A 25,545-nucleotide genomic window follows, 5' to 3' on the forward strand; every position below is an offset into this window, starting at 1 on the left:
ATTATCCGAATGTGCGCGCGTTAGTCAAAACTTGTCTCGTATAAAGACGTGCACTGCGGCTGTGTGTGATAGTCGCGAGGCCTTCTGAACTGATTTTGCGTGAATTATAAGAAAGGGTTGAAATTTTATTCAGTCAATAAAGGCAGATTGGCGTAGCAAGCATTCGTTTTCTTGATAACCTCGATAATTTGACATTCAGTCAATTCGGCAGGTTTTTTTTTTTGGTCCTGTGAAATCTGAATTAACAAGGTTTTACTGTAATGGATGTGGCTCTGTTACAACGAAATTCGATTGTATTAACTGCTTCCGAAGCACAGTCTGCTACCGCAGCTTGACTTTACATTTGCTTTCATGATCCTTTGGATGAATGTCTAATTTTTGTTTTCTTGTTCTTCCCCCTCTCCCTAACCCCCTTTCTGGATCATGCTGCGCCTCCACTCCTGCTGATCATGCTGCGCCTTCTGTGCTGCGTTCCCTCGAACTTCCGCATTTCCCTGTCGTATGCTTTTGCATCCCCAGACTGTCCCCGGATAAACCCCGCCAAAGATTGCAGCCGTTCCAGTCCTGACTTGTCTTTTCTCTCTCTCTCTTCTCGACACTTTTCTCTCGCACTTGTCTCGCCTCGTTCATCAGCACTTCCCCGCTGAAGCCAAGTTCTGTCCTGTCTAGTCTCTCTCCTCGTCCAAACTGCCGCCTCTGCGCCAAAGGGTCGGCCGTATTGCCACGCGTGTCCCGTCTTCGTCCCCTGCGTGGTCGCGAGTCATAGTTGACTCGTGTCGTGTGACAGCAACCCTGTCTGCCCGGTCGTGCAACCCTGTCTCCCCGTCCTCCCTCCCTCGACATCGCCGTCTCGACCTCCTTCGAGGCCCCTAGCTCTCGCGTTCGCTGCCCCTTCTCGTCGTCGTCGTCGTGGGTGTCCTCGCCGACCCCCCCATCTCTGCAGAGTCTGCTGCCCTGCCCCGGTCTCTGACCACTAGGTGTCGCCGTACTGCCGTCGGTTCTCAGAGATTAGTGTCGTCACTGAGGCTTTGAGCAACGTCTTCTGTTCCGGCTTCCGCCGTCTGTTGAGAGGCACTCGCTTGATCCTCCACAAACCATCACCATGGGGAGCGTCAACGTCAACCGGAGCCTGACGGACCAGTTCTACCGCTACAAGATGCCGAAGATCATTGCCAAGGTGGGTGCTGTTCGCCTGTCTGGTGTATGCTCGTGACCCGCTGTGGTGGTCTATGGTATTGTGCTTGCGTCAATTTTAGCCGTGGTGGCTCAATCAGGTAAGGCGTTGCGCTGCTGAGCACAAGGTCGCGGGATTGAATCTCGGCCGCCGCGGCCGCATTTCAGTGGAGGCGAAATTCAAAAACGCTTGTGTGCTTGCGTTGTAGTGCACGTTAAAGAACCCCAAGGGGTCGAAATTAATCCAGAGCCCTTCACTACGGCGTGCCTCATAATCATAACTGGTTTTGGCACGTAAAAGCCCAGAAAGAATTTTAGGCCACCATGGCCTCATGCTGATTGAAGTGGGAATGCAAAAGCCCTCGTGTACTGTGGATATTAAAGAACCTCCAGGTTGTGAAAACTAATTCGGAGCCCTTCACTGCAGCATTCCTCTTACAGGCATTGAAGGCAGCTGCCAGAAGTGTTATCAAAGAAAACTAGTGTAGATGGCGCTAGCTTTTTCCGCCCCATTTAAACCGAATGAAGCTGTCAACCTCAAGATAGAGCAGTGAAATAGCAATTCATTTCTCGATACAATTTCTTCGCGGCGGGAGTGAGAAACTTCACGTCGCTCTGCCCCCCCCTGCCAGGTGGAACACGAACATGAGCTGCGAAGTTAAACCAACTTTTGAGTTCCTGGTTTACACCCCTCAGCCTCGTGCCATTCTGTACAGCAGTGATCAAACAAGTAGCTGAACGAGTAGTCTTTCCCTACTTGTATCACAGACTTATAGGGTTGACAGGTCAAAAAGTATTAGTAGAAGTAGAAAAGTATTAAGACTTACGTTTTGGTTTGTAATGCATACACAAGTGTTTGCAAGATGCCAATAGGTTTCTAAAGAAGCTTGGACAGGAATGTATTTAACAAGACAAACGGGAACACATTTCTTGCTGTCTTAAAATTTTTGTTTCAGCAAGAATGGTGGCCTACTTTGAACTGGGCTTCCTGTAGGTTTTGCCATAAGGTTCCGGGTATGTCGAGACTCACGCTGCTTGTCCCCTTCCTGGTGCAGGTGGAGGGCAAGGGCAACGGCATCAAGACGGTGCTGGTCAACATGACCGAGGTGGCCAAGGCCCTGAACCGGCCGCCCACCTACCCGACCAAGTACTTTGGCTGCGAGCTGGGCGCCCAGACGCAGCTGGATGCCAAGAATGACCGCTACATTGTCAACGGGGCCCACGAGGCGGCCAAGCTGCAGGACATCCTGGACGGGTTCATCCGCCGCTACGTCCTCTGCGCCTCGTGCGACAACCCGGAGACAGTGCTGAGCGTCCTTCAGCGCAAGGGTGTCATCACCACCAAGTGCCGCGCCTGTGGCCACTCAGGCACCCTCGACGGCGCCCACAAGTTGAACACGTTCATCCTCAAGAATCCACCGCCCACGCAGGTAACAGCTCGTGCAGACGACAATGGTTTCTTTTGCTGGGTGAATGTCTGGGAAATTCTGAGCACCTGTCAAAGTCTGCAAAGTGTCAGTTTTAGGGCACAGCTCTCTCTCGGACACCCGTTCCTGTGGCTAGCGGTGCTGTAACCGAGCGAACGAGCACAACAAAAGATGAGCGCAGATCTCGGCAGGGGACGAAAGGCGCGAGGGTGCAGCGGAACCATGAGGCCGAAAGCGGAGGAGGATATGGCAAAAGCATAAGAAAAGCGTAGTGCAGCGGTTGCTGTGAATAGTGGCCACGCATCACCCACGCGCTGGCTCTCATGATCTCTAGATCAGCGAGGTAGTCGTGCCACACTTCGCTCTGTTCGCAACGTGCCGCACGAGACAGATCGTCTGCACCAGCCAATATATCGTGAAATGAAGACACGTGTACAGCTGCGCTCAAATTTCACATTGGGGACTATCGTAAGCGTCGGTAAACTTTTTTATTTCAATGATTAAAGTCGTGAAAAAATGATGGCATACGGCTGGAAGTTCATCTAGGTTATCTCGTAAAGCTATGAGTGGTGTCCAAAACGTGATGCTATGATGTTTCTGGCTCCCGCAGTCACTTCCGCCGCATGCAGCCAGCAAAAGCGTGGCCTTTGAGAACTGTATTGGACACCACCCTTAAAGCTCTTCAGAGCACCACAAGTCAGCTTTCCTGCATAGTTACGGTTTCTAATCTCCATAATAATGAAATTGATCCTTAAATTGCATGCAGCTTTGGCTTCCAGCCAGCTGCGTGCACATGTGTAGTCCCTGCATGCACTTATGGCAGTACAGAACGCAGGGTTTGCTGTACGGGACAAATCTTGCGTGCTGCATTGAAGGACATTATCATGATGTCATCCAACTCGTACTCTTGTCTATGTGGCAGTGGTCCTTCATAGGAAACAGGTGATGGAGCCTGATGCTGCAGAAGTGTCATACTTTCGTATTAGCTTACTGAAAAAGCAAAGGTACACATTGTTTATTTGAGGGAGCAAATGCTACACCTTATTGCAAATACCTGTGAAGATTGAAGCAGGTTTGGTCTACCCTTTCTCCAACATTGTGCGTACATGCCAACTGTTACGGTAAAATGCCGGATTTTTATTGCTTGTTTACGAGTCTCGTAATGACACCAGTAATTTTACTGTTTTCCATTTGTTGCCAGATAAGGGCAACATATGGGGCAGAAACTTGGAGGTTAAGGGGGGACGCGGGGATCAGATCGCGAAAATCACGAGAAAAATAGGTTTTTGGAAACCCCGCATTTCGGTATCTGCAACGCCTAATCTACGCTGTATCAAAATGATTTGGCTGGAAACGCACTAAAAGTGCCCGAAAAAAATTAATTTGTCAGTGCGCAGGGCGAAAAAACAGCTTTAAATTGCGCAAAATCACCGCAGTTCACGGAGCCATATCTCGTATTTCCCGCCACCGAGCGCCGCCATCTTGGTATCGTTCGAAAGCTCAAAGTTTCGCCGTTCCGCTTCTCAATTCGTCGGTCTTCGCCATCTTGTAACAAACGCACAAACACAAAAGAATCGCGGGTCTGCTTGGGGTAGTCACACGGGCCCTCCGATGAAAGCGGGCCTGCGATTGGCTGCCGTGCTGAATGGCGTCTTCCCATTGGTTACTGCTGCGGCAGCGGGCAAGATGGCTACCGCAGTTGTTCGCTTCGCAAACCATGCCGGCGTCTTCACTTGACACGCAGAATTCGGATTTCTGAGAGCGCCCAGTTTAGTTAAGGGGGGACACCCCACTTTTTTTAAAATTTTTTATTTATGGCCACAATTTGATCAAACTTCCATCACTTCAGTATTTTGACATGCTGATTTCAAATATGCAATTGGTTTTCGCATGCAACAAGTACTTTTCAAAATATAAGCAATTCATGTTTTTTTGTATAGGCCAATTTGGAGGCAACTTCTCTCTACAATGCTGGTTGTTATGAAGGAGACTGGCACATCAAAATGATGTTGAAATGATCAGAGGTTGCAGTGCTACAAGAATGAATGTTCTAAACTGATTTATGCCGAAGTTACAGCATGCCAAACTTTTGTAAGCAGAAGGCATTAGTAAAACCCTGGAGAAATTATTACTTTTTCAAAATTTCTGTAATGATATTTGTTCATATTTTAGGCCCACTTCACTCCCAGTTTGTCCACCTTTCTGACAAAAAAAGAATTATTGCAATAAGATAAGTAGAACCAGAGATATCGTCACTCCAAAACTACACTACCATCAAAAATGTCGTTTTGAGAAAACGAGGAAAAACATTTCATGACATGTTCGTGGTGATTATGGCAAATGCTTGAACACTAAATTGATCTAGGTTGATACAGGGGTTCAACCAGGCAAGAATTAATGTTTTTCACAAATTTGGACCACAATTAGAGCATGTCAAAATTTTCAAAGTAAAAAGCTAATGCAACTGCCAGGAAAAATTATTATTTTTAGAAATTTTCTGTATTAATATTTATTCATATTTTAGGCCTACTTCACTCACCAATTAACTACCTTTCAGACAAAAAAAGAATTACTGCGATAGGATAAGTAAAACTGGAGATATTGTTGCTCCAAGACTATGACACCATCAGAAATGCTGCTATGAGAAAACGGACAAAAATATTTGCGTTTATTCACAGACCCCCCACCAATATCTCTCAAAATGAACCAGGGGAGTAGTCAGGATGCATGCTGTCGTGGTGCTTTTTTTTGACTGCCTTAGCAAGGCCAAGTGATGCTGCCCTTTTTTTGGAAGAACTTGTGCTACGCCGCAAGTCCTTTTCTTTTGCCCTGCTGGACCCAGTGGGTGTTATATTCATGTCCAGCTGTGATAGCACTGCTGCAGCTGCATACTCGTTGCCGGCATTAAAACGCAGCACAGCTTCTGCAACAGCTGCCTGTACTGCAACTAGAGACCAGTGCTGCTCTTTTGCTAGCAGGCTCCAGATTACAGAGTGCAGAGACTCGTTCGAATTCTGAGTCCTTCCCCTCAGGCACCTCTGCAGCAGGCTCTTTTCTGACAAGCGCTGGTACACTGGCAAAAGAGCTGCAGCCACATCACTAGGCAAATTATACTTGTGCCTAGGCTCTGGCTCCCCTTTGGCCTTTGCTGCATTGTGGGGGCACCAAGACTGCTCACCAGCCGGGCACAGGGCGTGGTTTGGGCAACTGTCAGTGGAAGTCACATGATAAAAAGTTGCCATCACTGCACGGCTCATGGCTTCCACATCACCAACATGCGATTTTAGGGCTCGGCCATAGTAGATAGCCAACCTGTCGACCAGCTCAGCTGTCAATCTCCCCTTACCACCGAGGCTTCGTTTGCCTTCACCCTTGTGTTTCTGTAATAAGTTGCGGAGTGCAGTGCCCATGCGTTTTCTGACATGGTTAACGCAATCCTCTTTTTCTACTTCAATGTATCCGTAAACTTTTGCCTCTCTAATTGCATTGTATGTGCGGCTGTCACCGTCACACAACATGGTGGTATAACGAAGGTTATGTCGCTGAAGCGACCTCTCAAACAAGATTTTGCCTGCTTCTACTTCCATCTGGCCAGACTTGCAGCTTGTGTTTTTCTGGCACTGGTGGCTCAACTTCCAAAGGTCGTAGCCCTCACTGTCTGGCTTAGGACCGTTCTCGCACCCCAAACAAAAGTTAGACATCACATGATAATCGAGCACATATCCAGTGAAGAGCTCCACAACAGTTCCAACACCAATATGTGAGGAATGTCCCCTTGTCAACCAAGTTCCGTCGTAGCACACGGCAATGTTCTTTTTGTGTCCAAAACAAATGTCATCATACAGTTCAGTGACTTCTTTCGCGCACCGAGTCATAACGGTCGCGGCAGCTCGGGTGGCAGCAGGCTCTAGCGTCTTCTTCAGGTGGCGCTGAAACGTTTTATTGTGGAGCCCCCGGCGCGAAAGCCCCATCGACGCGAAGATGTCGTTCATGGCTGTTTGGCCATTTCCACTGCTGAGCATTGCACGTGTGGCTAACATGTTAATCTCAAATGGATTACATGTCTTTTCACCATCAACTCTGCGCGAATTCCATTGCGCCGCAACTTCACCACAATTCTCGCACAACACGACCAGTTTCTTGGCGAGGCCGTAGTCACGGTCGCCCGTGACTAGTTTCGCACACCCTCCGCATACCTTGCACTGCAGGGCAGCGAGCAGCACATTCAGAAGGTTCAGGTCAACAATCGCGTATAAAGCAGCATTGTCCACGGCTGAGGCCGATGACGCGTCACTTGCATCAGTGAAAACAGCAGTCTTTCGCGCTGTTGCCGGCGTCGACTCGAGTCTATCAAGCGTGACTTGATCACGGGCACTCACTTGAGCTATTTCGCTGCTCGTGACAGTTCTAGCGTCAACTCTCACACGGCCGGTATCGGCGCGAAGGATGCCGTCGTTCTGCAGATCGGTATCACCAGCGTCGCCGCGAGCCGCAACTATCACACGGCCGGAGTCGGTGCCAAGGAAGCCGTCGTTCTGTAGATCGCTATCACCAGCGTCGCCGCGAGTTGCTTGCTGACCCGTTGTAGAGCCGCGCGATGTCGAACCGCTATCACCTCCATCGCCGTTGTCGGGTGTCTTAGCGACGAGGGTCGCTTGCTGATCCGTTGCAGTGTCCCGCGATGTCGTGCCCTTAGCGCGTTTCTTATTTTTCGCTCGCTTTCGGCCGAACTGATACACAGTGTGGAACTTTTCGGTCCTCCAGGCATGTTCGTCGTAGCGCGGTCGCAACCAAAGGCAAAATGGCGCCTCTACCAGCCAGATTTTTCAATCCAGTGCCCTAAGCCAATAAGGTGACGCCATCTTAGCCACGTGATCCCAACTGGCCAATGACGACTTTCTATGGGCACTTTTTTTTTCCGTTTTATTTGTGAAGGCGGCGACAACAGGGTTGCTTACCGAGTGATAAAAAGAAGCCAAACGCACAAGCTTTCCAACGATACCAAAATGGCCGCGGTGGAGCGAGCCGTTCGCGAGTTACAGGCAGCCGAAATAAGTGCGATTTGTCCACAATTTAAAGGTCTGTGGGTGTGCCAACGAATCTTTGAATTGCTGTTACGCCGTAAATACGTGGTATTTTTTAATAAAAAGTTGCAGGCAGGTGCGGGATGGTAGTAGGAACACAAAAATTACAATTCTGAAAACTCGATTTTTGGGCAAATTTTCGGCTCCTAAGAGCCGTGTCTCCCCTTAAGGATCGTCGCTTGTTGGAGAAGAAAGTTTGGACGAAGCACGTCTTCGGAATACGGAAGCGCAAGTCTCCTACGGCGAGAAAAATATGGCGATTAGCGGAGGAGCACCCGACTGAACGTGCCGCGCTACCTTGCACTGTGGATTACGTGCCGCGCTATCTTGCACCGTGTGACTCAAGCAGCGAAACCGACAATCGCCCTGTGCCATCGGTACCAATAACGCAGTCGACGGAAGACGCACCAACGGAAGCTCCCGCGCCTCGGCGTACGGCCGCGCGAACCAGCCGAGATCGTATCGACGCGGGTCGAAGGTCACCATCGCCGGCGAAGACGGTGTACTTAGTTTGATGCATCGTGCGACATGAACACGCCGCCTTTGAGCGAGCCCCAACCGTCGACGAGCTACAGTGTAATATCCGAAAATTCACCGGACAAATAGTCGCCCGAACAGCGCACCATTCAGACGCGCCTCGAGCCGCGTTTCGCGTCAGCGGTGACGGCAGAATCGCGAGCATGCAGCGTGCGCGATGTCCGCAACTGAACGGAAGTTCAATTTGATGTACTAGCCAGGCTATTAAATTTTCAAAGCCCACCAAACGAAGAGGCAAAGGTGCAAGAAGATGCTTGACAGCACTGATGCCAAAAATTACCGCCCTGATGCGTTCTAATAAACCTGCACTGCTTGCAAAACTTTGCAGCTCGTTTTCTCAATAGTGTTTTTTTGGTCGGTCACCTTGCTCGTGGAAAGCATAGCACAACAATGGCTGGACCGATTTTGATCCAGTTTGTTTTGCTGTGATCCATGAACTGTGCTGCACATCAAGACAGTCTTGAAATGTTCATTTATTTTTCCATTATTTAATTACTTCACAATTACTGCATGGCTCTATGCAGTCAAGCACAAGTTACATGCATGTCATGTTGAGTAAAAAATTATAAGGACACTAAAAAAAAAAATCTAACACTGTCTTGATATAGATTAGACATCTGGGCAAACATACAAAGTATTCCCAGTTCCGTACCATGTTTCGTTACTGTGCCAGGCTTTCCACGAGCAAGGAACTTGTAAACGTTTGTAAATTCTTATAAAACAAAAACTAATGAAGACATCCTAATGAAATGTTGGATTTGTTCCTCTATTGCAATGTACAGCGTGTGTGCCAAATTTCAGCCCTTTCTGCCAAGAAACAAAAAAGTTATTTTTCATCCCCTCCTCCCCCCTTAACAAAGAAGCTCGAGAACAAGTTAAGGACCGCACAAAGAGCGATGGAACGAAAAATCTTAGGAGTAACGTTAAGAGACAGGAAGAGAGCGGTGTGGATCAGAGAACAAACGGGGGTAGACGATATTCTAGTTGACATTAAGCGGAAGAAATGGAGCTGGGCAGGCCATGTAATGCGTAGGATGGATAACCGGTGGACCATTAGGGTTACAGAATGGATACCAAGAGAAGGGAAGCGCAGTCGAGGACGGCAGAAAGTCAGGTGGGATGATGAGGTTAGGAAATTCGCAGGCGCAAGTTGGAATACGCTAGCGCAAGACAGGGGTAATTGGAGATCGCATGGGAGAGGTCTTCGTCCTGCAGTGGACATAAATATAGGCAGATGATGATGATGATGAAGGGCAAAACTCATTTTATACGAATAAAAATGCAGTCGCCCACCAATTTCTCAGGATCGGTTTCAGACCCACTTGCTTATTCTGATCTACCAGCTGCCATTCACGGCACTCTGCACTCCTGTTGTGCTGAGAACAAAGTATAACGCTGGCTTCAGCAGCATCAAACACAAGGGGCTCTGTGGCGCATGTGGCACTGCGCGAGTCTCTTCATCAGGCACAAAACCGAAACGACCTTCGTGGCATTCATATGCTTTACTGCATGGGTTCTCAAAGTGGGTTCCGCGGAACCTTGGGGTTCCGCGAGCGACTGATAAATTTCCGCGTTTCCGCGTCACCAAGTGGCTAAAACGGCGAAAACGAGGTGCGCTCGATCCACAGAACCTCCATTATTCATGCCCGTGTGTCAAAAAGCACAGCACAGCGCGTAACAGCAACGCGCGAACTGGGCAATAAATCCGCAAACAGCTTGTAGCCATCCAACCTCCGAAAACGGGCAGCGCGCCTAAGCTTTCGTACTTGAATCTCGGAGGCCGTAATTTACCAACATGCGCATTTCTCCCGTTTGTAGATAGCGTAGGTGCCGATTGCGTGCGCACTGACGTATACGTTGGAGGAATTTAAAAATGAAGAAAAAAAATGCGCGGAACGTTTCAAATACGCGCCGTTAGAGAAAGAACGGCGCTAGCGTCCAACCGAAACGAAGCGGCGCAGTCCGCATCGCCATGGTCCTCAGCGGCAATCGTACGCGGCACTTGACAGCAACGCCGGAGCGATTCGTGCCTAATTGTGCCCTTATAGACTTTATTCTTGCGTTTATCGCCGCGCGTAACACCGCATTGACGGCATGCCGCATGCCTTTTATATCCAACACGTTGGTCGCATGCGGCGGCGGCGGTCCGCCGCCGCCTGCAGTAGAATATGTTGAAAACTTGTTGAGTGCGGCGGCCGATGCGGCGTGTCGTACGACGAATCGCACGCAAAATCGCATCGTGTGTCTCGCCCTGTGCGTAGTCGCCATCCATGATCACGTCGATAACCACCGCAGTTTCGTCCGCAGCGGTTGCGGCAAGCAGTAGTTTCGTTTTTACTCGATGTGCGCGTCAGCTGCGTGCCTTCACAACTGCGTAGTCGCCATCCATGGTAACGTCGATAGCGACCGCGGCTTCGTCCGCACTCCTTGCAGCGAACGGTAGTTTCGTTTTGACTTGGTGCGTGCGTCGGCCGCCTGCCTTCTGAACCGCAAGGTCGCCGTCCATGATCGCGTCGATAGCGGCTGCGGTTTCGTCCGCAGCGGGTTGCGGCAAGAAATAGTTTTGCTTCGACTCAGTGCAGAGCTGTCGAAGATTAAGAGCACCGGCTACATCGCGATGGACGGACAATTTGTTGGCGAGCAGCTGACTGGCGAAAAAATAATCGGGATGTACGCGCGCGAGGCCTTCGCCGCTGCTAGCGCTAACCAGTTATGAGATGATGAGAATTTCAGCTTCCGCACTGGTGTTGTGCTAAATATAAACAGGATTTGCCGATTCATTGCGTAAATAAAAGCGTGTTGACGTAGTTAAGCATTTGTCTGTTGTCTTGATACCTTCGACATTCAGTTATTTAGGACATACGTATTAATTCGGGGCGTTCCTTGGCGCTTCATGGAGCTTAGCAGGGTTCCCTGGAGCGACCATGCTTGAGAACCCCTGCTTTACTGCATAGCATCAATGTTTGCAGGGAGCTCATTTTAGCAAACCGGCCACCATTGTGCAACACACATTAGACCCTTGCCCATTTTTCTTGCTAAAAGATGTAGTGTGCATTAGATTTTACTTTGTTTATGAGATTTAATGTCATTTCTATGTTAGTTTCCTACTTCGAAAACATAGAAAGTGCGCTTGATTCAGGGGCGTGTTAGAATAGGGCAAGTACAGGTAAACCCACTTATAATGGTCCCAATTATAAGGATGTACCGGTTATAACCACAACATTTCAGTGTATTCACAATTTTCCAACCCTGCCAAATGAAAGTGCTTTCAAATATAATGAACGTCTTTTTAATCGCCGTACTGTTATAACAAACGCTTTGAACTCGGTCTTGGTAAAAACAGGCGCTGGGAGGTGTAACATCAGATGCTACGACAGCGGCACTCCCGTTATTGCATAATTGTCCGTGCATTACACCTACAGTGAAATCTCCTTGAAACAATTCTGCTTAATACGTTTCTCGTGATAACTTCCTTTTTCTATATACGATTATGGTCAGGTAATGCGATTTTCGAATGATACGTTTTACTTTCTGGTTCCCGTGAAGGTCGTATCGAGATTCCACTGTATTTAAACAATTTGGTGTGACCATCTAATTCCCTTCTACCATGAGAACAGGTGCTCAGGCGTTCCTGTTGCCACTGTCAATACTCATGTGCCCCGCGCTGCCGCCACGCAACGTTGCAATGGATCGGTGGTTATTACGCTGTTATCAGATCAGGGTTCAACGACACTTTACACTTTGCTGATTGCTGATAACAGTTAGTGTTATTCCGGAGCCCTCCACTACAGCGTGCTTCATAGTCGCAACTGGTTTTGGCACGTAAAACCCCAGAAAGAAGAAAACAGTTCGTGGTGACATTCTACCCTTCAAACATCATATTTTTTCAGTTGAAGCGACACAGATAATGTAATTTTACGGCTATGTGTGGCTGATGTGTAGTCGTAATGCCGAGACATGCCACAGTAGTTTCCAAAATTTATGCTTTCAGACAACTAGAATGCTTTGATGTCTTATGCAGAATATAGGGCTGTCTCGTGGGTAGTAAACATGTCACAAGCTCTCGAATAAAAAATGACGGCTGTACTTGCAGTTTCGAAGTTGCAGGTGATCAGAACCGGGTGCCATTTTGAAACAGCGATATGCCACAGCATTTCATTCTTTAGATGGACGTTTTCAATGGAAATTTGCTGCTAGGTGCGGGAACACACTGGGAACGAAAGTGACACTCAAAATCTGGTTTTTGGACAGAAGGGCTGCTAGTTAATTTCTTCCCACGAACTTTAATTACGTCTCTCCCGTCAGGGTCAAAATTAAAGCAAGTCACCTCTTTTGATATTTTTGGGTGGGCTGGTGTTATCTTGCCGAGGGGCCATTGTGATAGTTACCATGGCATTGTCCATTCCCACCTGCCTGTCTTTCAGGAGGGTCCCAAGGGCTCCCAGGCAGCAGCTGTGGCGGCAGCTACTGCCGCCGCCAAGGACGCTGGGGCCGCCAAGGGCAAGACCAAACGCAAGTCTCGCGATGAGCGCCGCTCGACCACCGATGCCTCCGGCAAGCTGCAGAACGGCAGTGGTGGCGAGGACGGCTCCCAGCAGCAGGAGTCTGACCCGCAGGATGACGACTGGGGCGACGACCTCGATGATGACTGGGCCGAGGACACCAGTGAGGCCGCCAAGGTGCAGTAACCCTACCTACGAGTCACCCCCATAGTCACCCTCACGGACTCCACCTTGAACGAGCGGAGCACAGCGCTGCCCTTAGTCTAAAGATAACATGTTCTCTGGCGTTAACACTCCTTGCCGATTTCAATAATGAGCATCTTTTGATGCCATCCTCTCCAAAGTTTCACCAGAACTTTATATAATGGGCGTGGATATAATGAAGTCAATTGACTGTTTATTGCTGATATAATCATGGTAACTAATACAGTCAACGACCGATTTTTCAGATGCCCGATTTGTTGGACTTGCCCGATAATTCGGACGCCTTCGTGGGACTGCCACGTACCCCATAGAGTCAATGTATAAGAACGTCTGAAATTTCGGACGCAAGAAACCTTCGTCATCCAATTTTGTGGACTTGTTGCCATGGCTGCAGGTCCGAAACGGAATAATCGAAGCCACCATTGCTGCTATACTTATTATCTTGCTGCCTTGAACTGGCACTCTTGTATGCAAATCCGCTGACAGCTGTAGCCACCACTGCGGCAACGCTAGGCCTAGCTGCTTCGATGTTTGCTACTGAGCTTCTTGCTGTTCAATGCCGTGTTTTTCATTCTAACAATTCGCCGCTGTTAGCTATGGTGCCGACTCCGCCTTTGTAATTCTTGCCCATGGCTTTAAAGCTCGGGAAGCACAGTGTATTGCATGATGGCGGTTCCCAAAAGTCAGCTTCGCCTCAATACAGCAGTTTTATGTGGTGAAGATACGTGGAGTATCGCGGTGAAGCTTACGTGAAGTATTGCGGTGGCATGGCCTCTGAAATGTGAGGATGGTGCGTGCTCTCTATTGATAGTGTATTTATCCTGCAGGCTATAGAGCAGGCCTCTGGAATTGGGCCAAGCCAGCGGAAAATTCAACATGTTGGCATCCAAGATCGCGTAGCGTGGCTTGAAACGAGCTATTTAGTCCGGAAAATCGAACTTTGGAGCCTAAATTTGTCTGAAAAATCAGTCGCGAAAATGCATTAGCTCTATGGGCACCCTTACGGTGCATTTACGAAGTCTGGAATAGCCAACAAGTCCGAAAAATGTCAGCACCTGTACAAACAGTGTCCCATGACAATTGCCCCTTTCTGCTCTTGGTATGCTTCAACACAATGCTTCGCAGCGTAAAGGCCGGGATACATGGAGCGGAAAACTGGTGTCAAAGCGACGAAATTCGACCCGCGGCAGACGCTCGACCCTTGGTGTCGAAAAATTTGGCTCCTGGCGGCCAAATCGGGAAAAACTCCAGCCCCGGAAGTGGCGAGAGTGCCTCGCACACTCGCCAGGGGAGGTATTCTGAAACGTTCCACTTCGGCAATAGTTTGCCTTTCGCCTTCAGGTGCGCACCGATTGGCTGGTTGAGCAAAATTGAACGACGTCGGGCTCAACCAGACAATCGGCTCATCCAATTTTGCTAAAACGGCCAATCAGCGCGCGCCTGAAGGTGAAATTGTCGCCTAGGCAAACTATCGCTGAAGTGGAACGTTTCAGAATACATCCCCAGGTGTTGCAACAATCGATTTCCGTCCGACTTCCGGCAGCTCGTTGGGAGCCGCCGAACGTTCCTTCTGGGTGTCCGGAAAATCGGTCGTTGACTGTATTAACATGTTATACATGGCAGAGCGCTACTCAAGTTGCAAAAGAAAATGCATGGCGGTAAAAAAGCATCTTCAAGCATTCATGCTAAATGTATTCGTACTGTAGGCAAAAAAAAAAAGGCCACCTGCTCCAAAAGCACCATTTCCCCTCCAGATCAGTTTTTCGTGTTCATTTTGAAATTGCAATTTGGACTGCTGCAAGGGTGTTGTTTGATGGCTACCACCAGGCTCGTCGGCTGGAGGCCCTGACAGCTGGTGCCAAAGGTCTGATGCTGGACGACGACTTGGAGAAGACGGAGCAGGAGCGCATGGACATCTTCTACAACTATGTCAAGGCCCGCAAGGGGTCTGGCCTGGATGGCAAAGAGGTGGTGGGCGAGGCCGAACGCCTGGAGGTTCGGGACAAGGCCCCCCTGGTGCTGTGTGAGCTGCTGTTTGACGAGAACATCCTGGGCCAGGTGGCGGGGCAGCGGGCGTTGCTGCTGCGCTTCACCCACGGAAACCATCGGGCACAGCGGTACCTCCTCGGGGGCATCGAGCAGGTCAGTTGCGCCTCGGTTCGGCCTGCTTGCCCTACTCCGCCCCCCTTGAAATTTCTGTGTACCAGGGTGCCGCCTGCCCAGTCCCCTTTGTTCCGAATCAATGACTTCATTAAAAGTTGCAAAATTTCTCCAGATTGATAAATTCTGCAAGCAGTGGGGAAAAACAGGATGGGGTCTAATTCTGACTGCTCACGGTGCCCTAAGATGCCGTTCGTGGAACACAGTTTGAGAACCTTTGCCCTAGAAGATAACTAAACTGGATGACGGAAAACCTTGCCCTGAGGTGTGGCTTTACTGCAGCGCTGTGTGCGTTGCTAAGTGACACAGAGCGAAATTCACATAGAACCTGCACATCAGTTTTACTGGTAAATTTTTTATTTTCAGTGCGGGTTATACGTGAGAAAACATGGTATTTGCCGATAGGCAGCGATGTTGCGACTTGCACCTCTGCTGTGGTGACATCGCGGAAATGAGCTAATGTAATTGGTTGGTGCATCTGTAAAATTCTCTCTCAAGTTAGACAAGTCACTAGCCGCCACTGCATTCTTAAATTTGGTATAAGGTTTGCAGTTTGTTAATGTGCTCTTTGTAAAGGAAAAGCATTGAAGTCTCACTTTGGGCACAATGCTAAGCTCATGGTCACAGTGTCATGTGAATCCTGTTGGGAGGTCTGCATTTTCTGCAGCAGATCATGATTTATAATGCCTCACTGCTAACATAAGTTTGGTTCCTGGCCATAGTTGCTACATTAGATGGGGATGGAACACAAAAAAAGATGCTTTCGGTGCATGACCCTCTGAAGGGTAAAGAACAGCATGTAATCAAAGCTAGTCCAGAGCGCTCAATTTCAGTGTTTGTGATAAGAGATAAGGGTTTTGGGACATTAAACCCTTCAATCAGTCAGGTTTATGCTTTTAGTCTTTGGCCTAGGGCAGCTAGAAACGGCTGAGAAAATGTCATTGTACTAACATCATGCGTCATGTTAGTCCAGGGACGCTTGCATCACGACACTAGAAAAGACTGCTAGCTCCCTTGAAAGTGCGTGTACAGTTGAACCTCGATAACGAAAATGGGGGGGGGTACAGTTGCATCGCCAATGCAACTGTACATAAAAGAAAAAGCAGTCTAGACGAGTGGGGCTTTACACAATTTAAGTGTGAAGCAAAGGGATTTGAGCATATTGTGAAGTCTGCTGACTTTACGCAAGTAGGTAATGTGTGGGAAAACGTCACGTCAATTTTCGTTGTTGCGGGATTGCAGTTTAGCAGGATTTCGTTGTCGAGAGGTACGAAATGTATTGCATCCCATGGGTGTTCGCAGGGGATACGAAAATATTTCGTTGTCTCAAGAATTTCGTAGTCTTGGAATTTCGTTGTCGTCGGTTTCGACTGTACCAAGTCGCATTGACTTGGTGGAAGTGGTTGTTCCCCACGCATCTTGCAGTTGGGAGACGGCCTGTCCCCTGCGTCACCGTGAAGTCTGTATTGTGTTCCAGGTGGTGAGGGAGTACAGCGCAGCCCTGCTGCCGCGAGTGCCGCACCTGTTGAAGCTGCTCTACGACCAGGACATAGTGGAGGAGGAGGTTCTCCTGGACTGGTCCAAGCGTGTCTCCAAGAAGTATGTGAGTCGCGAGGTGGCCCAGGAGATCCACGACCGGGCACGCCCCTTCATCAAGTGGCTCCAGGAGGCCGAGGAAGAGGAGAGCTCCTCCGAGGGCGACGGGGACGACTCCCAGGACGAGAACGTCGAGGTCAGTGCGGTGGAGCTACGTACTTTGCTTCCTTGGTGCAGGGGCTGCCCTCACTCTGATGTGAAGGCAGTAGCAGAGTTTACGACAAAGAATTCTGCTAATTCTTTGTCAGAAGCTTTGGCACTAGTGCCTGTGGGAGGCTGCTGTGGTGGTCCAGCCAGCGATGGAATGGTGGCTAGTACCAGTAGCGCACCCAGGATCTCTGCCAGGGGTGGGGTTGACAGTTTGCCAGTACCATCTAAACAGCACTAATTTCAATTTGTTCACGAGAAATTGTCAAAAAAATGCGCTTTTTGCGAGTGTGCAGACGATTGTGCGTCTTGCATCTTAGTGCAGTACTCAAAAGCGCAAGGAAAGAAAAGGGGTTAAACAAAAGGGGGGGGGTTAACTCTGCCCCCCCCCCCCGTCGGTGCGCCACTGGCTAGTACAGTTGGCTTCGGTTAATTTGACCCTGACAAGATTGACAGACTTGATTTACCTGGCGGGTCAAATTAAACAAGAAAAAAGATTAGGGGCAACTTTCACACTATCCTTACTTCATATAGCTGTCCACTAATTTGATATCGCAATTGATGCTTCGCCTTTTGGGTGAAACTGCGACTTTTTCTATGGGGCCCTACGATTTGTGCTGTTGCACTTTTGAGCCATGCCGTCTTGCATGCACAGCTGCATGCTGCCGTGTATGTGTACCACACATGAGGCTTTTCACTGTTTATGCGTACACTATCGTTCCTGCATTGCTCAAGGGGGTGTTTGACTACAACCCTTACACGAGAATGTTAAAGGAACTACAGCTATCAAATTGAATCTGGAACCACTTATAATTTCTGCGCATTGTAAATAACTTGTTTGTGCTGAAGCGATCACTTCATGCAAGTCTTTTGAAAATCCTTTTCGGGGCCTTGCAAGTCATTAACAACCCTTGAATCTCTCTTGCAAAAAACAATGACTTGCTGTGTTTCCGGTTCTCCCACACTGTGTGCACACTCCATTCACACAGACTAGGAGCCTAATGTTAATTTGCTGTGCTCTCTCTCTCTCTCTCTAGGTGGTCTACTCGGACCGTCACATCAGCACCAGCATCCAGGAGGTGAAGGAACAGCCCAAGGCACCACCTGCCAACAAGGCCGCACCGGCCAAGGGGGCAGACGAGGACGACATCGACATCGACGCCATCTAGGAGGCGGCCACATTTCTTTTCTCTCTCCCTGTCCGCTGGCGTCGTGCGCAGCGACCTTGCCGGCTGTCCGGCTTGCTTGCTGCCCTCCTCGCATCTGTTTTACAGCGTCTTCCGTTCTTCCTGTGTAGTCGGTGCATCTTGCTGGCGCAGTGACGACATGCCACCTGGGCTGGCTCCCTTCCTGCCTTTTTTTTTTTTCGCCTTTCCTCTGTGCGCATGCCTTTTTTTTTTTTTGGCCAGCCGTCTCTTTTTCCAGTCGTTGTGTCAATGACCTCTATCTCTCTCTCTGCTTCTGCACAAACCCTCCCAGTCTGTGAACTCTTTGTGGAGAAGTGTGTTCATTCTCGCATTCTGTCTCGTATGCGGGAGTAAAGACAAGGCAAAACTTGAGCAGCTCACTTTTCCCCCCTCGGTATGATTTGGCGGGCTCTACAAAAGGAAAGGGACATGGTCGCTTGCTTGGAAAGAAATGGTCTGTGGCACTTTGCGAACAAGGAAAGCGGCGAAGCAATGAACCTTGGCCTCTCTTAGAATACTAGGGGAGAGGGGGGAACTCAAAAAAAAGGAAACAAAAAGAAAATGCGGGGTTTTAACGTAAAATTTGGCAACTCGCTGATGTCTCGCTCATGGGAGGGGGCATCTTTTTTTAGTTTTAAAACAGAGAAAATGGTCAAGAAATGTCAGGGGAGAAAAGGAAGGCAAAAGACAAAAAGAAAATTGATTTGGTGCTGTTGCATGGCAAATTTGTTTTCTAATTCTTTACCACTATATATGCCTTTTTTTATTTTAATAAAAAAATGTATTTGATTTCTTGTTTCGGACGTGTCCACTTTTTGTCCGCAACCGAGAATAAGCTGCAACGCTCTTTGTGCAATTGCAAAAAAAAATAAGTCTTCTTTCTTCGTCCCCTAAGTAAATTTGTGTATTGTGGTATGGAGAATTTCATGTTACAAATAAAATTTATTCACACCACTTTGGGAGTGGCTTGCATTTCTGGAAGAGATTACACGAACAAGTGTGGTACCTTTGTGGTGGTTTCATGTGAAGCCCAATTCACTATGTACTTGCAATGTGAGGGTGTGCTTGCTACAAAGAGGCACAACCACATCCATACCAGATATCCTGCTTCATTCGAAGTTTGGAATTTTCACTTCCAACCTCTTATTTGGCTATGCATGATAGGGGTGTGCACACATTAAAATAAGTCCAATATTGTCCTATATGACATTGTTTTCTGAATTAAATGCTTGCAGTAAATTTAGTTCTTTAGCATATCAAGTTGTAAAATGTGCATTATTGTAAGCTTGAGCAGAAAGGGCTTTGAATTTCATCCTGGCGGTGGACATAAAACTTGGGAAGTTGCAAAGTGGAGCAAACTAATATGTCGCTTAAATAGTAGCCCTTGACCATTACCAATTTGTGCACTGAAGTGACGGTTGTGTGAACAAACTGCTTAGTACTTGATCTTGGTGTTCGTGTTTTTAACACTTGAAAGTGTGGAATGAAATGCTGGAAACTTGATAACATTGGGAATACTAGGACACGAGCATTATTGATGTTGCAAATGGCTGTTCCTTAACATATTCGTGTATGTATTCAAATACATACACAAATTAAAAGTCTCCATATGGAGACATTCCTGTTGCAAATTGTTTCAATTCAGTTTCAAAAATAACATTGCAACCTGAATAAGTCTAGGCTCGTATGTATGCTGATTGCTATATAGCTTGTTCCAGAGCTACAAATGTTCCCCACCAGCGGGGGGGTTTATTTGTTGCCCACATCATCTGCTCATTAGCTATGCTGCCATGGGTGTCACTGCCGCATGACGTTGCAATTCTATGAAATATAAATCCTCGCAGCAGGCCAACTTCCATGTATTGACCCTTTTCGCGGCGATCACGTGGTGACGCGTCCATTGCTTGCCTCAACTGCCTCCGTTGCCTCCTTGTTTACAATGGAAGTGTATGACGTCGGTGCGGCTTAGAAAACCTCTGTTTTCGGAGATCTCGTAGACGGTGACTAGGTGGACGACACAAAGCTTTGATCACAGCTTCAGAGAACGTGCAAAAGCGCTTTCAGAGCTAATTCAGGCATGTCCAAACGGCGCAAGCAGCGTATATGGTGCTTGTTCTAAAAGCGGGGCCAAATATGTATTCCAAGCTATCCAAACATTCCGCTCATGAATTCAGCCAGGATTAGTGTGTTTTGCTCTTGGTTCTTTATTTGGCAAATATTTTGAAGCAGTGCCATGTCAGTTTCTGACTCAGTGAAGTTCCTCGGTGCGGCCACTATCTGATTAATTTCTGCCTAATCGCTCGCAGGTGTGCTCAGTTCCGATAGACTTGTTCTTGCTGCGCACAAGGCTTGAAACGTAGCTGTTTTGTACATTGTAATACCTTGTAGCAAATGTATATTACAGCTAGAAACTCGCTTACTCTTGTGGACCGTCGCGAAACATTCAGCTTCGATTCGTGTGCCATCGGTGTAGTCCGTCATTTATTGTGCGTATACAGTGCGCATATATTCAAGTCTGAGCTCATTCACTTATTCTTGATACGTCGGCGATACAGTGGGTGCAAGTTTTCCTGCCATTTGGGACAGATGTGTATAGATAACGTGCGCGAAACTTACTATGACAGGAAGCGGCGCTACTCCCTTTGTCATTGTTTAACGAGTGCTACTCACTCTTGCCGACGTTCTGGGGATGAAGCACCCTCTTTGAAGGTTAGCGATACAAGGCTGGCGGATGAGCAAATTTCTGTATCCTCGAGGAAAGCCGTACATCACGAAGTGCCGGTAACACGTTCGGACAGTTGCAGCAGCCCTCCGCGAACTTGGCCACACAGATTCATTCTATTCGTTGACATGCCAGTCACTATTTTTGCAGCCAACTACTGCACACGTCTTCAATCCACATGATTCAATCTAGCATGATTGGAGCACAGTGTGGTAGCGAAAACTCAGTTGCATTTCCGACAGCTGATCGCACAGAAGCAAGGTAGGTAATGGTTTCGTATTCGTGCGCGGTCGCTGAGGAGAGATATGGCGCGCCGCCGTGAACGCCATCTCGTTTCTCTAAAACAAACTGCTCCACGAAAAGGGTCAATACTTTATTAAGTGTTCAAAAAGAATAGTTTGCAAAGCACAGCAAAAAAAGTGTTGCCATGACAACAGGCTACGCTTCGCATAGAATGGTGGTGGGATGCTGTTGTGTTGGTTTGTCCTTTGCAATTTTTGTTCCCGAGCGAAGTCGTAAGTAAACAGTGCCTATATATCTACGTAGACGGAGGAAAGCTGCATATTATGTAGCAGGGTTGTTGATCGGGCTCTTTGGCTTGTGTTTTTGGTGTGAGACGAGCAGCCGAATTCTCTTAGTTGCTGGCTGCTGTCGCATTTGTATATACCGCGTGGATTCTTGGCAGGAGTAAAATGAAGCACTATAGTGTCGCATCGCTTTTTTCCGTAGCATCCGCCGACTTTCTTGGGTGGTGACAGCTTTGAAAATTACGCGTTTAATTGTCCACATGTTCAGGCGCCTACATCACTTGGAAGCTACAAAAAGCCGAAAAAACAAGTGCTCAAACCACGTCTTCACCTTATTCCCGTTTGTAGGGTTGCACGTGTTTCCAGGAACATGTTTACGGGTTGATTTCGTGCATTGCAAATTAACAAGCGCTGACCCTTGAGGAAAAAAATGCACGTGCTTACGTTTTCAGCAGTCGTGGCTAATGATGGCTTGCCCTTTGTGGCTTTTAGTAAAGTGCTGGCTGCCTCTTCAAGCCATCACATTTATATTTGCGAGTTTAAATACGAATTGCCTACTGGCCAAAAATCGATCGATCCACATGCTGTTTACTATCTAGGCTTGAGTAAAGCTGATTTGTGCCCTCAAGATGATTACCTTAAAAAAAATTAAGACATTGAAGGGCAGCAGGAACTGTTCTCGCCCATGCTGTTAATGTCGAAATGCATGTGGGAAATGTAACACATAGCTTTCTCTTGTTTCATTAATCATCCCTCCATGCATCATTACACACATTGTCCTTAATAAAGTTGGTTAGAAGACAACATTCACGGGAACCTTTTGGCTCTCGCATGGTGACACTCCAAATGGAATCTCGCATCCATTGGCGTGAACTAGGTCTATCATTAAGTCCATTGCATGTTCCAGGCAGTGGAGCACACTGCATAAAGCTCCGAATCACCTTGCACTAGGCAAGCACACCATTCTGAAATTTGAGACCACGCTAAAGCCAGAAGTTGTACAGAAGCTAAAAGACTGTCCCTGGCGTTTTCTCTCGGCCCTCTTTATTACAGCACCCGCAAAATGAAAGTGCCAGAACTTTCACGAAACATTCACTTGGTGAAAGATGCATTCACTGCAGAGTGAATTGTTTGGTTGGCAATTGAACAAAGGCCGTGGCTGCTGTGTAGTAAAGGTATTTTAACCTTGAGGCTGGGGTGGAACACTCTTTTTATTCTTCAAAGCGCTGATCTGCTGCGTGCATCTTGAAGAACATTCCAGGTGCCAGCACAGTACGAGCCTCCGCCTTCTTAGTCTTCTTGCGAATAATTCAATACACTCCGGGGCCTGAGATGAAAAGTTAGAGGCTACAAGCGCTGAACAGGTTGGGCAATCTCAGAGCTTTTCGGCAGCCTTTATTCACACGCACGAACACCATCTTTACGCTTAGTACCTTAGCTGATTACACCAGTTTTCCAAATCATTCTAGGAGCACTGTCATTGAGAATAATTACTACATCACCTTGTTTGATTTGGTTGCTCTTTAGTACCTTTCTTGAATGAACGATGTGTAGTAAATATTCACGTAGCGATCGTTTCCAGAAATGTTCCATTACGCACTGCCCGTGGATCCACAAGTTCAGTAACTGAGTCTCTGCCTTGTGCTCTTCGATCAGGAACTCCTTCTGGTATCGATAACAAACGACAACCTAACAAAAGATGAGATGGCATTAATACATCGACAGACTCTTTGGGACTTGGCTACATATAAGTTACAGGCCTGAAATTTACCACAGCTTCAATTTCATCTAGCAAAGTAAATAGCTGCTGTTAATCCAAAGACCGTTTCCTCAATGATTTTTGAAAACACTCCTTCACAATTCTCATTCGCCTCTGCCAAAAGCCACCCCACCAAGGACCCTGTTATGCTATAAACTTTCAGGCTATATTGTGACTCGTACAGTAGTCCATCCCCTCGTCTCTTAACAATTCGTGCACGCGAGCTAGTTCGCCTGGTATTTTCTTACATGTGGCGACATTATGGAGTACACAATTCGCCTTGTTCCCCGTCAAGCACAGAACCTCTTAAAAGCCATTTATGAAAGCACCCGCCCAAGACCCAGTTCATGCTCAACGTGAATGGCTCTCACAACTGCACAAGTAAAAAGTACAATATACACTTTCAGAGAACCACAGCCTTTGACAAACATTGGCGCGGCAAAAACTTCAAATGGCCAAGTGTTGTTCGCACAATCTCTAAGAATTGCACCATCATCTAGCGAGTGTACCATATCATTCTCGAGGCGACTTCGTGTCCTCATGATAACTTTCTCATCGATGATAGGTGTAACTCCTTTATTGGTGAATTATTCAGGTGATCTCCTGCTGGGAGTTGGACTATCTGCTTTTCGTAAATGTCTTTCCTAAAACATGAACCATTACATCGCAGGCAACGACCATTACATCGTGGCCACTACCCTACCACTGCTGAGTGCATACTGTCCCGAGCGGAAAGTGCGCATCACGGACTGGACACGGTTCAGGGAGCGTCGACAGAATCCTCCTGAAGGTCTAGGATACGAGCAATGGCTCGAGTCCCTTTCTGCTGACCTAGATGCGTGTACGCGCACACTGGTTACCACAACTAGAACCCCGGACGCGGACCCGCACCTACTGCATCTGTGGGAGGCACGTAGGGGGCTCACGCGACGCTGGAAACGCCAACGCCTCAATCGCAAGCTTCGCCGGCGTATCGCCCAAATTTCGCAGGAGGCGCAAGAATACGCCGAGACACTCGTCCGAAACAACTGGCGAGATTTTTGTGAGCGTCTTTCAGGCACCCTAGGCACCTCGAAAACATGGTCAATACTTCGCTCACTCATATATAGATCCCTCCACAAGGACGCAAACATTTCATCGCCTACACAGCTTAATACATAAGTACCGAGACGATCCGGCTGCTCTTCTCAAAGAGCTAGAAAAACGATTCATCCCTACCGGCACACCTCCACGGTATCCGAATTACCCGCACGCAGAAGAATCTAATGAGGAGCTTGACGCGGACATTACAATCGATGAGGTTCGATCGCGTGGTATTTCAAGATCTCCGTCGAAACACGGCCCCAGGCGCAGATCGTATCAGATTTTCCACCCTTCGAAACCTCAGTGATTCAGACCTCCATCATCTGACAAACCTATGCAATGATCATTGGCGTCAGGGCACGCTCCCACAGGCATGGCGTCATGCTGACATTTCGCTAATACCCAAACCAGGAAAGCCCGTAGCCATAGCAAATTTACGGCCAATATCTCTTACTTCATGCATCGGAAAGCTAATGGAACACGTGCTTTTGCGGTGACCGCAACCTTTTCTCGAACGACAGTCCTTCTTCTAGCTTCCACTCACAGTTCGGATTCCGGGCACATCTCTCCACGCAAGACGTGCTTCTGCAGCTCAAGGAAGAGGTTATGGGCCCCCGTCCCGTGCCCAGACGAGGGCCATCCTCGCCCTTATCTAAAAGGAGCATTTGATAACGTGGTACACGATTTGATTCCTCGAAATCTTGCAGAATCACATTGCGGCAGCCGTATGTATAACTACATTCACTCTTTTTTTGCGGGACAGAACAGCCACCATTGGAATAGGACCACATGGGTCGGATACGATTCGCCTCACATGTCGCGGCACCCCACAGGGAGCAGTTCTGTCCCCCACTCTATTTAACATCGCACTCGCAAGACTACCTCAGCAGCTCGACCAGATCCCCGATGTTGCACATGCGATTTACGCAGACAACGTTCATCACGATCTGGACGACGCGAGGGTCAGACGGCACCATTCAGGATCGACTGCAGCAGGCCGTCGACATCGTCACCGCTTACGCACGACAAGGCAGCTTGTCCTGTGCCCACAAAAGTCCGAGCTTGTTCTCATCCGCGCACGTAGCATTACCCCTCCACCCGAAATGACGGTGCACGTGGATGACGTACGTTCCTGTCCCCCAGGTAGACCGTGCTCGCATGCATTCTTGGACTACACGTTCAGGCGAACGGGAAGTTGAACTACACTATATCTCTCTTGTCCCGGCAGAACGAACAGACTTTGGCCATGATTCGGCGGGTCTCCAACAGGCGCTCAGGTCTACGGGAATGGGACCTGCTGCGTCTGGTGGAGGCCTTTGTGATCAGTCGCATTACTTACCACCTTCCCTTCCATAGACTTACGCAGTTGGAGCAGATACGTACGGGTCGACACAATGCTGCGAAAGGCGACCAAGCTCGCCCACGGCCTCCCACACT

The 25,545-nt window shown here is 48.2% G+C and overlaps 1 protein-coding gene and 1 non-coding gene across 5 annotated transcripts in view; both read left to right on the forward strand.

Moving 5' to 3' along the window:
* Nucleotides 1-18,975, forward strand: part of LOC125939634 (eukaryotic translation initiation factor 5-like) — a 33,967-nt gene extending 14,992 nt beyond the window's left edge. For all 4 annotated transcript variants that reach the window (XM_037720241.2, XM_037720243.2, XM_037720242.2 and 1 more), the window contains 6 exons: nt 520-1,177; nt 2,229-2,603; nt 12,646-12,900; nt 14,755-15,069; nt 16,565-16,819; nt 17,868-18,975. In XM_037720241.2, coding sequence (XP_037576169.1) covers nt 1,103-1,177; nt 2,229-2,603; nt 12,646-12,900; nt 14,755-15,069; nt 16,565-16,819; nt 17,868-17,999 — 1,407 coding nt within the window. In that variant the 5' untranslated portion in view covers nt 520-1,102 and the 3' untranslated portion in view covers nt 18,000-18,975. The remainder of the gene's footprint in view (nt 1-519; nt 1,178-2,228; nt 2,604-12,645; nt 12,901-14,754; nt 15,070-16,564; nt 16,820-17,867) is intronic.
* Nucleotides 2,633-12,565, forward strand: LOC119458403 (uncharacterized). The gene is made up of 3 exons (XR_007468023.1): nt 2,633-3,833; nt 9,507-9,734; nt 11,176-12,565. It is a non-coding gene; the product is annotated as an uncharacterized LOC119458403 (transcript).
* Nucleotides 18,976-25,545: the final 6,570 nt, after the last annotated feature.

The sequence above is a fragment of the Dermacentor silvarum genome, chromosome 7, assembly GCF_013339745.2.
Source record: "Dermacentor silvarum isolate Dsil-2018 chromosome 7, BIME_Dsil_1.4, whole genome shotgun sequence".
NCBI classification, from domain to species: Eukaryota; Metazoa; Arthropoda; class Arachnida; order Ixodida; family Ixodidae; genus Dermacentor; species Dermacentor silvarum.